Source organism: Podarcis erhardii, assembly GCF_964252035.2.
Source record: "Podarcis erhardii genome assembly, chromosome: 9".
NCBI lineage: Eukaryota > Metazoa > Chordata > Lepidosauria > Squamata > Lacertidae > Podarcis > Podarcis erhardii.
The window spans coordinates 43,711,370-43,726,918 of record NC_138512.1 but is presented as its reverse complement, the minus strand read 5'-3'; the positions used below and the strand labels follow the sequence as shown (position 1 = coordinate 43,726,918).

The window sequence follows — 15,549 nt, the reverse complement described above, 5'->3', positions numbered from 1 at the left end:
AGGGCTAAGTAGGACCAGTGTGAAAAGGCAGCAGACTTAGGAATTTGTCTACAGTATAATTTTCCACAGTGCAAACTTGTGTCTGTTGATTCATAAGACTTGCACTGCTTTTGCATTTGTCCACTTTGAAAGAAAAAGAAAAAGCTCCCCAACTATAAAGGGACTGTGCCAAAATGGCTGGTTCCTAAGTTTGCTGATGTCATTTCCCCCCTACTCCTATTGGTGGACTATTTGCTTGCCTGCCACCATCATAGATAATCCTTTGTTTACATAACTTCATTTTAAGGTTCATGGAGAATTGCACAAAGCTCATGAATTGGAAAGATTGCTCAGAGGAATGCATAGTTGTGCAAAACAGAGACCTAACTTCCCCCTCTCCAAGCTAGACGTAAGATTGGCTTGTTTCGATCTAATCTCTTTTTGACAGACAGAATATATACATGAAAGAAGGGGAGAAGCACAAGGTGAAATCTGTTTGCCTGTCACACATCTACCACCTAAGTGGCCTAGAAGTTAACTCACATGCCTATTATTCTGTAATTTAGGAAACTATGTTATGTAGTTAACTGATTTGTCCATCTGTGGTGACAGTCAGGTTATATCATAGCTTCACACAGTTATACTTGTGCTCAAAGCAGTTTACAGAAAATAAACAGGCTAAGTCCAATAACCATAATCAAAATAATAATAATAATATCACTATAACACAATTATATAATATATATATTAATATATAATATATATGATATCACTATAACACAATTAATTAAAAATAAATATATGTCAAAAGATAATTCAGTGAGCAGAGAACTTATCCGATAGCAAACACAGTCTTTCTTAATCCCTTCTTGGAGAAAGCCGTTCAGCTTGCAACAATTGAATGCAGCTCCTGATTGTTCCTTGACCAAGCAAAATCAACTTCCTATGGTCACCTGCTAAGTAATTCAACATCAATTCATGGGGCACCATTCCCTGGGAATTGGGCCTGTGCAAACCCCATAAAGAACTTATGGGGGGGGGACTCTATATGTTTCACCTCTTCGCAGAAAAATTATTAGGGTGTGTGCATGATTTTGAGAAGACAAAGCTGAGAAGGGAAGGGTTAAACCACCCCACTCCTCTTGCTGGATTTCTGCTCAACCATAAATCACTCACAGCTGCTTACAGTAGGGGTACCCAACATGGTGTCCTGCAGATGTTGCTGGTCTACAACTCCCATCATCCCTGACCATGGTCACGCTGGCTGAGGATGATGGGAAGTGGAGTCCAACAACATCCAGAGGGCACTCCATTGGCTATTCCTAGCTTAATGGATAAAAGAAAGCATTGTGCACAGATGGAAGGAGGTAGGAATATTATAACATGTAGCTGCAGCCTTAAATCACTATCAGCATTTTATCCTTAATTTGACATTCATTCAATAAACATTCATATCCTTAATTTGTTTTAGGCTCTGACCCCAATAAATTATACTTATTTCAAAGTAGCATATATTTCGGACTCTATATAGCATATATTTTGACTCTAACAGTTTGTTCTGAGAAGAGTGGCAAACTAATCCTAATTTCCCACCTCTTGCACAATAGCTAATTAGGGGATACTGTGGAAATGTTATACTGCAGTTCATCTTGGTTGTAAATCCACTCTTGTCCCAAATCTGATATTCTGTCAGTTTAGGCTTGCCAAGTATTGCATTGCCAATTTCCATGGATGTCAATGGAGACTGTGGTTGCTCTCTGAAGCAGATGTTTTAGGATTTCCCCCCTTGCTTTGCACTTGTTTGCATGTTTGGACGTGTGGAAGAAAGGCATATTTCTCTACCTTCATCTCAAGGCTATCAACTGTGACCTGGATGTATCCTCAGTTTAAGAGTTCTCACTGGGATTAAAGCAGAACATTAAAACAATGAGTCATGACGCATTTCTGCTTTTATTCTGATTTATTGGTGAGCAAGGCCTCCAGACACTGTTATGAAGTGCTTGGAATCACCAGCCTTTCCCCCTCTTCTTCAAAGAAGAATCTCAGTAGTAATAAAAGATGAACTGATTAACCTTCCAATGAAGAGCTGCATGCTCTTATGGTAAATGTACGCTTCTTCAGACATTGATAATATGTTATGAGGCATTTTAGAATGACGTTTAGAACTATAGGATCTATAACAGAACACTGCATGGCAGAGTGCTGCTGTCTAGTACACCAGTCACTCAACTCTGCTCCCGCCCCACAACAGTCAGTCAGCATTCTACAGACACTGAGCATGCTCAGTCCTGATTGACAATAGCAGTCAGTGGGGTGGCATGAGTGGTGTGTTCACATGTCTTCCCAATTCCAAGCATTGGTGGTATCCAGAGCCAATTTGTCCGTCTGATTGAACTATGTGCTCCTGTTTACAGAGGTGAAGAGGGTGGTTTAAGGAGACAGCATCACTGGGTACTATTGCCCATACCTATTCAGAGAGTCTCCTGCTAGCTAGGGACGTGGGTGGCGCTGTGGGTTAAACCACAGAGCTTAGGACTTGCCGATCAGAAGGTCAGCAGTTTGAATCCCCATGACAGGGTGAGCTCCCATTGCTCGGTCCCTGCTCCTGCCAACCTAGCAGTTCAAAAGCATGTCAAAGTGCAAGTAGATAAATAGGTACCGCTCTGGCGGGAAGGTAAACGGCATTTCCGTGCGCTGCTCTGGTTCGCCAGAAGCGGCTTAGTCATGCTGGCCACATGACCCAGAAGCTGTACACCAGCTCCCTCGGCCAAGAAGAAGAGTTTGGATTTGATATCCCGCCTTTCACTCCCCTTCAGGAGTCTCAAAGCGGCTAACATTCTCCTTTCCCTTCCTCCCCCACAACAAACACTCTGTGAGGTGAGTGGGGCTGAGAGACTTCAGAGAAGTGTGACTGGCCCAAGGTCACCCAGCAGCTGCATGTGGAGGAGCGGAGACGCGAACCCGGTTCCCCAGATTACGAGACTACCGCTCTTAACCACTACACCACACTGGCTCTGGCTCACATAATGCGAGATGAGCACCCAGAGTCGTCCGCGACTGGACCTAATGGTCAGGGGTCCCTTTACCTTTTACCTGCTAGCTACTAGAAACCGAAGGCTCTGCTTCTTCTTCTCTTGTTTACTCACTGGCTTTGTCTGTCTGGCTCAGAGGGAGAGCACCAGAAGACAATGGAGTGCACAGATGCAAATGCAGCCTTTGCTTCTTTGTTCACTCATCTGCTTTTTCTCTCTGGGTAATAGTGGGGACTGGCAGAAGAGGAGGAAGTGGGCAACTGCAGGGAGAAAAAAAGGGCATCCTGCCCAAGGACAACCCCACCCCTGGTAAAACCTGGAGCCAACACTGCCTAAATGGGCTCTCCTCCTGGTGTTCTGGATGGATACTCTTCTTAAATTAGTTACTAATTCAGGGGAGGCACCACATATGTGGGATGGGATTTACCATGTTATTTGTTTACTTATTTTCCATACTGAGGAAAAAGCCAGTGCATGAAAGAATCTCTTTGCTGTTGCCCCCCACCTACAAAAGACCCTGCTTAGTTTCCCAGAGTCACAAGAGTAGGAACCTACTCTGCTTTCATTACAATTAAAAGGTCAGTAAATAGCATCTCACTACAATTATTAATGCTTACATTGTGCCTGATTAAATATTAGAAATGAGTTCCTTTGAAAACTAATTCTAATATGCATGTAATACATTATGGATGCAATCCTATCCTGACCTGGGAGTAAGCCTCAATGAACTGAATGAAACTTCCTTTTGAGTGGACACACCTATGATTCCTCTAAGGGCTCCAATCCTAAACACAATTACTAAGGGATAAGTCTTTAGTCCTACTCCACTTAAATGACCCCCTCAATTCAGTAGGACTTCTGAGCAGATATTGTTAGAATCGCACTGTGGGTCCCATTAGATTTATTTAACAAAATTGCTTGATTGTTAAGAAAGCCTCTAAGTTGCTTACAAAAATTCCATAAACATTAGGTAAGGGTACCCCTGCCCGTACGGGCCAGTCGTGTCCGACTCTAGGGTTGTGCGCCCATCTCACTCTAGAGGCCGGGGGCCAGCGCTGTCCAGAGACACTTCCAGGTCACGTGGCCAGCATGACGAAGCTGCTCTGGTGAGCCAGCACCAGCGCAGCACACGGAAACGCCGTTTACCTTCCCGCTATAAAGCGGTACCTATTTATCTACTTGCACTTAGGGGTGCTTTCGAACTGCTAGGTGGGCAGGAGCTGGGACCGAAAGACGGGAGCTCACCCCGCCGCAGGGATTCGAACCGCCGACCATGCAATCGGCAAGCCCTAGGCACTGAGGTTTTACCCAAAGCGCCACCCGCGTCCCTCCATAAACATTACTTATGAGTAAATATGTTTAGGGTTTTACTGCTAAGTAGGTTATTGTTGAAATTGAGCATTTCAGACTGGATACAGTTTTGACTACTACTTTTGGTTTTTGTATTTGTATTTGTCTGCCATAGACCCTTGACATGAGCAAATCAATCTTATAATGAATTTGGGGGAGGCAAATTTGCTTTAAACACAACTTGGAGAGAGGCTGTTACAGTTAAATCTCTGAATGCCTAACAAATACATTTTCAGGCTTGTAATCTCAGCTCAAAAGTTATAAATTAGTTTAAATGAGAGGAGGGTTGTTTTCTTTTGCACAAAAGAGAAGCTGTGTAGTATATTCGGATCGAAGAACAACATTATTTCCCCCAAATGTGGAAAAAACACAAAACAAAACCCATTTATTCCCTTGCTGACAGAAACTTGGTGAGAAGGGGCTATTTGCCAAGAATGTTTGTTCAAGGAACAGCCTACAGTCCGAGAATTGTGCAGTCAAGTGAGCTTTTACCCTTTAATCATGACTTAATGAACTCCTAGTATGTGAGTCTCCTCAGGTCTCCAAAGGTCACAGAACTCGTGCACAAGGCATCCTTAGCTATTCATTGTACTATAATATGATAACATCACTCTAAGTATTCAGGAAAGACGTTTCCTGTTAACAGTAATCAGGAAAGAGCTTTTTAATTGGCGGAATTTATAAAAGCAAATTGCTAATCTTTTTAGCTTTTGCCCTTTCAGTAGCAAAATGCTAATCTTTTAATTTATTTTTAAATTAAGAAACCAAGCTCCTTGCAATTTTGCAGCCATGTGTGGTCAACCTAAGTCAGTTTTATGTATATCACTCTTAATAAAAATTCAGCACCACACTTTAGTCAGTTTATGTGGTCAGTGCATGTCACTTGTGAGTATGGTTCTCTCATACCCTTTTGGAGAGGTGAGCCATTGCCGCCGTTGCCTTGCCAAAACACTTGATTTAACCAGCAGCTAGTAGTAGTTCATCATTTTGTGCCTTCAGAACCAGTATCTTTTAAGTAATATTTATGAATATTTTAAACTCTTTAATATGACAAAATCTATATCAGTTAACAAAAAAAGTATTTCTTTTACCAAACCACGTTCCTTATTTGCTTCAATTTGCAGCTCTGAGCTGAGAGTTTGTGTCACATTTTGGTCTGATGCACATAAAAACAGGTATTGAAACTTATCAAATGACAAAAAATAACAACAACATCTAGAGGCCCCCTTTCAACTTGAGCCCCAGACCCAATGGCTTTACTTCTGATTCTGCCTGGTAAAGCCTCCCATCTCCAAGTATCATTTACTCAGCAGTCCTAATTTACTGTTCCATCCTTACAGTGGTCCCCAAGAATCTGTGTGTTTGTGTGTGTACGTGTGAGATAAACATATACACACCCCAGAGCCATACCCTGCAACATTTCTCTGATGAAAATAGGGACCTGAGGAAAAGCGGGATGTTCCAGAATCAAATCAGAATCCAGAACAGCTCCTGTAAATCTGGGACTGTACCTGGAAAAGAGAGACACTTGGAAGGTCTGCAAAGTACCCCTGGCTTTCAAATGATGCTTTGTGAGGTGATGATGCAGTTGTTTTGTCAAGAAAGCTTAGCTTTTGCTCAAAACTAAAACAGAATGAGATTCTACCAGAGAGCTGTGCCTGTGCATTATACTATGCAATTGTCTAATCTAACCCACTCAGAAGAAGCAAACTTTCACGGTAGTGCCAGCTGCTGAAAGAAGGAAAACTTTTGAAACTGACACCTCTGCAGTTCATTTTCTATAACTCTTACATCAACAAAGCGGTTGGGAAAATCCCTCTTTTAAATATGCGTGTATATGCTTGACTTTACTTAAATTCCATTTACACTCTGATCCTAACCAGAAGCATGTCCTGATAAGGGAAAAACCTACATATTATGCTTAATGTGTTGCATGTAGCATCTCTCTCACACTTTAGTTTTATCAGTTGCAGGTGCCAAAATGGGTGGGAGGCAGGATGATCCTTACCAGCAATGCAACATGGTGAGGTGAGACTTATGTCTTTTGCTGTTTGCACTGTGCACTGATCCCTCTTGCTGTTCTGGCTTCTGAGATTCAGAATATTTTTTTTTCTTGTTTTCCTCCTCCAAAAACTAGGTGCGTCTTGTGGTCTGGTGCATCTTATAGAGTGAGAAATACGGTATGTCTTCCCTCCCCAGTCTTTACCAGGACTGCAGCATGGCAAGGAGAGGCTTATCTCTTCCCTCCCCAGTGTGACTGGAACTAAAATTGTCATCCCGAAGGCTAGAGTGCTTAGAACAAAACTTCCCATTGCCACATTTCTAATCATGTGGAATGGATTTTAGATTTGATTGTGCTGGGGAGAAAAGAGTTAAGCATCCCTTCACAGCATGCTACATTCCCAGGAAGGTTCCTGCCCCCACACCTGTAATTAGTAAAAAAGTAAAAAAGGGAGAAGCAGCTTCATGCTACACATTCAGCGTATCATCAGTCGCACCCCTTAGTCTTATGTACAATCAAGTAGGTACACTCTGCATTTTGCTTAATTGGTTAAGCACAATCCATCAATGGCAGTGTAAAAAAACTTTTACTTGGTTAGTCTGAGCTCCAGGCTGTATTCTAAGAGTTTTATGAGGTCACATAGCTTTACTTGAATTTGCCTCATGGCAGAAAGTTGAAAGATCAGAAACATGGTTTAGATTTTGGAAGCTCAGTTTGGAAGTGGAATAACGTAGTGGCTAGAGGAAGAAGAGATTACGATCCTTTGTAGACCATATTGTATAGTAGAACATCCACATGTATTTCAGTCAATGTCTGAATATTCACATTAGAATTATTTTTCTGTAGGATAATTTTACTAGCCTTTGCTGATTCCTGATTCATATATTTTTTGGAAGACACTGCAAATAGTTCTTTTTTAAAATAAAAAAAATACCATTCATTTGATATGCTGAAAACCTTGTATGCTATCTTTTGATCTATTTGTACAGAAAACATCTAAGCCACTTAAAAATATATTAATTCAAAGTAGGACTAAAACCAGACATTAACAAATTCACAATTATTTTCATCTCTCCCTGTGACCCTAGAGAGCTGCTGCCAGTTGAGACTAGATGGCCCTAAGCCAAATGGACAAATAGACTGACCTGGTATAAAGTAGTTTTCTATGTTCCTAACTTCAGAATTGATGTATGGCCACTTTTCAGTTTATGTTCCTTTTGCTTCTAGCTTTTTGATGCACACAGTTGCATTTGGGCATTGAGTCACACTGTTAAAGAGAGAGAGAGAGAGAGAGAGAGAGAGAGAGAGAGAGAGAGAGAGAGAGAAATCTTTGTGATTGAGTGATACTCATCAACAGTCCTTTCTAGCTGGGATTCAAAATTGCCAAGTGTGCTTAAAATTACACTCTCAAGCTGCAAGCCTACACATACTTACATGGAAGTAAATCCCATTGATATCAATGCTTAAGTCCACCTAAGCCTGCTTAGGTTTGGATTGCAAAGGAGCAGATCTATTGCTCTGCATAAATATGTCAGTGATCCCCATCCCGTAACAGAAGCTGTGAATGAAGTCACTAAAATCCTATTCCCTGTGCTTCAATTATTTTTCTCTATGCTTATCTACACACATTTTTGTGCAGTAGGCAAATTAGGTGGGGTATGGAAAGTGTCTGATCTTTGCAAAGGATGAATTAGGGCCTTGTTCTAATAGTCAAGTGACAGACAAGCACCACTGAGATTCATACAACAAAAGGAAATATGCATCAAAGGGACAAGTGAGATCAAATGCCCTGCCTTTATCTCTCAGTATATAAATACTGAGGGGTTTTTCCCCCTTGTTGCTGTTGTGCTATTTATGGAACAGGGCCTCAAGAGGCATAACATATCTCTTTCCATGTGTGATTTCCATTGAATAATATTGACAGCAGGCAGCATGAAGATTAAGAATGGCCTATACTGGAAGGAATTTTTTTATTTTATACTGCCAATGCCATGTTTATTTCGCCTCTTTTTGTCCATCTCCACTGACCAGCAGGTGGAAGTATAGAACAAGTATATCTGTAACCATTTACAAATTTCTGACACTTTAAATAATTTTACTGCAGTTTAATAAAATTCCCGGCGTAACAGTTTGATTGATGATGTGGATAAAGGAAGTGAAAGTTTTTGTATATCTTTTTCACCAATATATGCATTTTTGTGCACATTATTTGACTGGAGAACTGCATTCCAAAACTCGGAGATGTGTGAATTTTGAAGGATGTCTGTATTTCAGTCCACTTGTTATTTTGGAAAGTGAAAATTAGGTGGGTTAGCCTTTATATGTGAACAAATTGCTCTCCCACCCCTAATACTGGCACATACTGATTTGTTTAAACCTGCAATCTTTTGGTATTCAGAACATTGCAAAAGGACTCCTATTGAGTCCCCCTGCTCAGGGCGTAGCCAGGATTTTTGTTGGGGTTGGGCAGAACTGACATGATTGGTCAGTTATTTAAGTATTTCGATTGTTTTAAATGACTGGGAGGGAAGCTGCCCCCCTGCTCCTCTTGGTTATGTCCATGGAGGCAAACTGAGACAACTGCCTTCTGTGGCAGGATCCACAGGGGCAGCACGTCTGCCTCCTCCTCAGCACGCCCTATGGTGCCTCCACAGCAGCCTCTCAGTGAATAGGAGGCACTGCTGATCATCTCCCACTTCTAAGGAGAAAATGGTGGAGGCTGCCTTCTGGGGTCTCATACCTGGCATGATTCAGAGCCTTTTCCTCAAATGGTGGGAAGCCATGGGGATGTTGGATGTGGCGTTAACATAGGTGCACACATCCCCTACCCAGTTTGAGCCCCTATATGAATTTTTTCAATACCTGAAGAGGGCCAGGTCACTGTGAGGATACAACTGTGGAAGGAGGGAAGAAGGATATAGACCTAATTTAATCTTCTTGGAAGAAGGTTGGAATATACATGAACTAAATGTAATAAATATTGTTATAGATTTAGAGTAAACACTAGAAATTAATAAATGCTAGGATTTTGGTTATTTGTGATATGAAAGGAGGATGCAAGCTGCAGAGGAATACCTGTGGCTGTGCAACAGTCATCAATAAATAATAGAGAGCAATTGGGGAACATTAACAATACAAGGGAACTAGGGATTCCCACTTAAATAAAATACCGAGGGGGCAGATAAGCCCCACCCCACATAATTGATCACATGATGTGGCAAACAAACACTATTTGAATGGCAATGCTCACAATTTGGGGGGGCTGGTCCCTCAAATATTTTATTGGGGTGTGTGTGAAGAGCCCCTTAGTTGGCTCCTATGAAGGGAACTCCTTCCCCTTTGCCCCAGGTGTGAACAGAGACTGGGGATTTGGGAGGTTGCCAGTGTAACTGCTCTGGGGGAGGGCAGGGGGTTTCTGGGAAGGAGGAGAGGGAGAAAAAGGGCTGAGATCCATCTTTGGAGGAAGCAAGCTGCAGGCTGCTGCCTCTTGAAGTGACCATGCCACAAGATCTGGACTTCCTCCATGCATAATGAAGGTGTAAATAGGTGAATAAACAATCTTTCTTAAAGCACAACAGTCTCTGCCTTATCTTCCATCCCTGTGTGGGTACCTGGGAGCCCAGGGGCTCTTGCCACTGTCCAGCAGAGAGAGGGGCAGGCACCCAACTTTTGTACCAATATCTTCAAATACAATAGTTGGGTTGAGGGACAAGGAACCTGAGGGACAGACTCAGAACAGAGATGCCTTTTCTAAGATAGCTAATGCCGCATGCGGTTTACTTGTACTAAAAATAATAACCAAACTGTCTTTTAAAAAAGTAAAATCTGCCACCTGCTTAATTGGGGGCACCTTTTTAATCAATCAAGTGTAATCTGATTAATTGACTAAATGTTGCAGCCCTAAAGCAAATGCCTCACTAGTGATTGACCCATTCACCTTTCTGCCTTCAGGGAAATGACACACAAAGTATATTTGTGGAGCTCTGCTAACCATCTTTCTTTTTGGTACTCTGTCAGCACATTGACATGCTTAGATAAATAACAGGCCCTACTTCTGGCCAGCGGTGTGTGTGTGTGTGTGTGTGTGTGTGTGTGAAAAATGGTTCAGGGTTCACTTTAAAACATCTGGTCATAGGGCTTCTTTCTTCCCCCACCTCTTTTTTTGGCCATGATCTCCTACATGCATTTATTCTAAGGCACAAGTACTAGCAGGAAGCAAGAAATAAAAATAAAAATAGTGTAAACCTAATTCTGGAAGAAGGTTCAGATGATCTGTCAAGATCTCATGTCAAACGTACTGGTTCAGATTTCTAAACTATAAAAATAGAGGCTCTCACAAAACTGTGTTACATTCCTGAAGTATAGTTTATGCTATTCCTGACCACCAGTTAGGAATGACTTTGGCCCAGGGGGATGAAAAAGCATCACCTATGGGTTTTTCTCCTCGTACTTGTTCCCCCCTCCCAAGCTTTTGGTTGGTGTATTGTAAAAAGAAACCAGAAAGGCAAGAGTGAACATGTTGAAAGTTGATCACTGCAGCACCACAGGACAATGAGCCACAAGCCCCCTTCAGGTATCCTGTCTTTCTTACCTGTAGCACTTTGCTTGAACCTTTGCTTGAACCTCCTCACAGTTCAGAAAATTACTTTGACTGGAATCTCCAATGTTTATGGGGAAAATGAGTGCTTAACACTAGCTTTCATTGGCTTGCTTTCAGTTAGACAGCATTAGGCATTTTATAAAGATGGGGAACTTGTGGCTCCTCCTGATCTCCATCAGCTGGCTCAGAGCCTTGTGCTTGATCCAGCTCCATAGCTGATACCTCTGCAGGGTCCATCTATGTGTCTAGATTGCTACTGGATTCAAGGGTCACAGAATCATAGAACTGTAGATTTGGAAGGGGCTACGAAATTCATCTAGTCCAGCACCCTGCAATACAGGAATTTTTTGCCCAACAGTGAACTCAAATCCACGCTCATGCTCTACTGACTGATCTATCCACAGATGAATGATATAGACATAGTCTAAACCAGCAGGATTTGAGATGGCCAAAATACCGTCTCTATAGCTACTAAGCTGGCTTCTGTCACAACTCTTAAATTTGTTTGCAGATCAGACAGACCTTGAAACACCTTTCCAAAAACCACCATCATAATATTCTTTAAATACGCACTAGCCCATTCCGTTATGTTTTCAATTCTTAGCTTTGTTCAGAAACTTAGAGAAGTGTTCCTTAAAGTAGACAAATGCTTTTTGTGAACATAGGCAATTATGGTACATAACCCATTCAATAATTTGAAGAAATATTTATTTGACCATAAACATAAGTTAATATTCTGATTGTTCTCAATAACGCATTAATTTGTTCATTAATTCAAAGGGGCTATATAACTAGAATACTCTGTCAATCTGGAATTGCTGCTCTATTAATTTGTGATATTAACAGAGGGGCAATTCTAGAGTGCCAGAATTCTATGCTTTGTACACCAAAAATGTACATCTTCAACATTGATATTCAGCTACCTCTATGGCCTCTTATTAGACATGACAACAAACATCACATTAGCTATAAATCAACATCAGCTTATTCATATGGTTTTCTCACTTGCAAAATATAAAGACACTTAGAAGTGAGGTCTATGACTGGTTATGCCAATGAATTTCAGATCTGAATTATATTTATTTTCTTTAGAACGGCCACATGCAGTATGTTAGTCCTGTAGTTGATGTTATTTTTCAAATGAATGGTGTTTAACCTTGAAACATGACAAGCATTGACAGGGGAATTGTACTCTGACAGAATAAAAATAAGATTGAAGCAATGATATGTTTCTACTTCCATGAAGACAGACTGTTTTAGTTTAACAATGAGTATATTATCTTTTAAGCCTCTCAGTCACACCAAAGATGAATCCAGCTTAAAGGTTTCCATGTAGTGATTCTGTCAAACTTTGGAATGTGAATTGTCCAAATCACAATGCTTCAAGATATTATGAACCAACCAACATGTCCTCAATAAGTTCTTCTCTGGCTCAGAATGTAAAATGAGTTTCTGAGTATAAACAGTTAATCTTCAATCCATCAGGTGCCCTAACCCAACCGCCTTGATTCATGTGCAAAATGAACGTTAAACTCTTTCATCTCACTTAACTTGTTGATTGCTATGACTGTGGGACAAGATTAACCAACCAGCCAACTGGATGAAAAAATAGGACCTGTAACCAGTCCTCTTTACGGTTCCAGCCAGGGAGCCATGCCCCATTTAAAGGTTCTCACCTCCATTCCTCCATCTTCTCAGTTATTCTGTTTTCTTTAATTTCTCTCATTGGTCAGCATTCTGTGCCCCCTGAGCATGCTCAGACTCCACTGGATAGTTTTGGGTTTTTAAATTTCTTTCCACAAACCTCCGAGATCATTGGAGCCTGCTGATACCCACATTTTGTGAATGGATGGTGCTGTTCTGAGAATTTAAGGGTTGGAACTCAGAGCATGACTTCACTTCTGGAAGAAATGATACCCTCTCTTGTTTCTTAGTGTATTTGTTTTTGAGGGGGTTGGATTCCCAAGTGGCTGTCTGCCAATGATGGCATTTGGAACAATTTTCAAAGGGCAATATATATATTTATTATATTGCCTCCTGAGCATCAGCCACAGAGCACTGACCTCGTGACTGTATTGGAGAGCATATGGCAATATTACAAGGCAGGAAAGAACTCTCAGAAGCAGATGAGTTCTTCCCAAACATTTGCCAAGAAAGCACATAATATCCAAGCAGTTTCTGAATTGACATGAGGGCAGTTCATCCATCATTAATTCCATATGGAACACAGTTAATGACATTTACAAGCCAAGTAAATTTATGGCTGCATCTCTAAGGTGCCTTTACATTTTCAGACAGCAAGATGTAGCAATTGGAAGCATTGCTGAAATTCCTCCATGCCTGCTGTTGCCTCCTAGGACAAGTTACTGCCTGCTCACTAGGAATATCCCTTTAGGATATTATGGGTATTTGTTACAAGGCACTTTTATAACATCTCTACCTGACACTTGTAACATATATTTTTGTCTGCTACTGGGAGCTTCATAGATAAAATGTTTCCTCCCCTAAGACTCAAATGAACATGATCATTTATTATTATGTCTTCTATACCCAGTCATAATATTGACTTGGTTTGCTTCTATGTGAGGCAATTCCAGTGTGAGTTCAGCATTTTCTGTTAGCATGTGAGGTGAAATTAAACTTCAGCCTTTGAAGTCCATTATGAATGGCTACTTCAGATCTTACATTTTCCATCTAGAAAATCATGTGAAGCCTGTATTTTAATTCATTTACTTTCTAGTTCACCCTTTATCGATTATTGATCCCAGGGTGCATTACATTATAAAAACATGAGACAAACTAATCAAACTCAAATAACACGAACCAGAAATAAATACCACAATTAAAAACTCTACACATAACTGAAAAACTGACTTAATGCAGTTTCATTAGCAACTGGACTTCATTCATCAAATACCTGCAAAAGGCTGAGTGACAAAGTATGTTGTTAGTTGGTGCTGAAAAGTAAACAGGATTAGTGTGATGATCCAATAACATCCTTTTAAACAGTATATCTCCCCTCACCTCCTGGCAAATAGAAGGGGAAGAAATGGAGGTAGTGAGAGATTTTACTTTCTTGGGCTTCATGATCACTGGCAGATGGTGACAGCAGTCACGAAATTAAAAGACGCCTGCTTCTTGGGAGAAAAGCAGTGACAAACCTAGACAGCATCTTAAAAAGCAGAGACATCACCTTGCCGACAAAGGTCCATATAGTTAAAGCTATGGTTTTCCCCATAGTGTTGTATGGAAGTGAGAGCTGGACCATAAAGAAGGCTGGTTGCCGAAGAATTGATGCTTTTGAATTATGGTGCTGGAGGAGACTCTTGAGAGTCACATGGACTGCAGGAAGATCAAACCTATCCATTCTTAAGGAAATCAGCCCTGAGTGCTCACTGGAAGGACAGAACCTGAAGCTGAGGCTCCAATACTTTGGCCACCTCATGAGAAGAGAAGACTCCCTGGAAAATACCCTGATGTTGGGAAAGATGGAGGGCACAAGGAGAAGGGGATGGCAGAGGACAAGCTGGTTGGACAGTGTTCTCAAAGCTACAAACATGAGTTTGATGAAACTGCCAGAGGCGGTGGAAGAGTAGAGTGCCTGGCATGCTCTGGTCCATGGGGTCACAAAGAGTCGGACATGACTAAATGACTAAACAACAACAACAATCCAGCCTCCACAACCTGGTGCCCTCCATTTGTTTTAAATTACAGTTCCCACGAGCTCTAGCCAGCTCAGGTTAGGGAAGGATAGGTCAATACAGTGGTACCTTGGTTCTGAAACTTAATCCTTTCCGGAAGTCTGTTCCAAAACCAAAGCATTCCAAAACCAAGGCACACTTTCTCATAGAAAGTAATGCAAAATGGATTAATTAATTCCATAGTTTTCCAGTAAAGATGATAAGACTTCTCATTAAAAGGAAGGAAGAAATATTTTGTATAACCCTTGGAACAGAAAATGAAAGCAACGTCAGTCAGATTCATTATCAGGGAACCAAAAGCAAATACTGTAAAAAGAGGAGACAGAACAGAATGTCAGATAAGTTGTGATGCTTCATTCCAGGCAGATTCTACTATCATTTGACAGAGACTTGAAGATTGCAGCTATCTTTCTTCTGCCATTCCCTTTCACCAATAACTCCATTTACAACCATCTAAGAGGCTTGCCACGCCAGTAAAATGATTTGTTGCCTTGTTCAGTAAAATATTTCCCTAAATGGGGGGGGGGGAGTTTTACAAATTGTTCTCTGTGGTGGAACAGAAAATACTGTTATGCTCACCCCACTTCTATGAGAGGTGAGAAATTCCAGGGACACAGCGCTTGGGAAAGAGGTCAATGAAGGCTTCTTTTCCAACATAGGCATTTATTTGCAAATGTACCGATTGATTTTGCTGCAACAAACTAACACAGTTAGTTAGCTGCCTGTCTGGAAATTATGCAATCACTTGTCTCCAGTTGGTGAATCTTAGGGATCTAATGAAAAAAAAGTTGACCCCACAAGTTTGAAGTTTGCTCATCCTTGAGCTAGATAGCATCAGGTTAGAAAAGCCTTCAAAGAAGAGCTGAGCTGAATATCTTGACATTA

At 41.1% G+C, this 15,549-nt stretch overlaps 1 protein-coding gene across 6 annotated transcripts in view; it reads right to left on the bottom strand.

Moving 5' to 3' along the window:
- Window positions 1–7,516: 7,516 nt before the first annotated feature.
- The window catches only part of LOC309349831 (uncharacterized protein), a 129,765-nt gene continuing 121,732 nt past the window's right edge, over window positions 7,517–15,549 (bottom strand). For all 6 annotated transcript variants that reach the window (XM_081876168.1, XM_081876171.1, XM_081876170.1 and 3 more), the window contains one exon: window positions 7,517–7,630. In XM_081876168.1, the coding sequence (XP_081732294.1) occupies window positions 7,570–7,630 (61 nt within the window). In that variant the 3' untranslated portion in view covers window positions 7,517–7,569. The remainder of the gene's footprint in view (window positions 7,631–15,549) is intronic.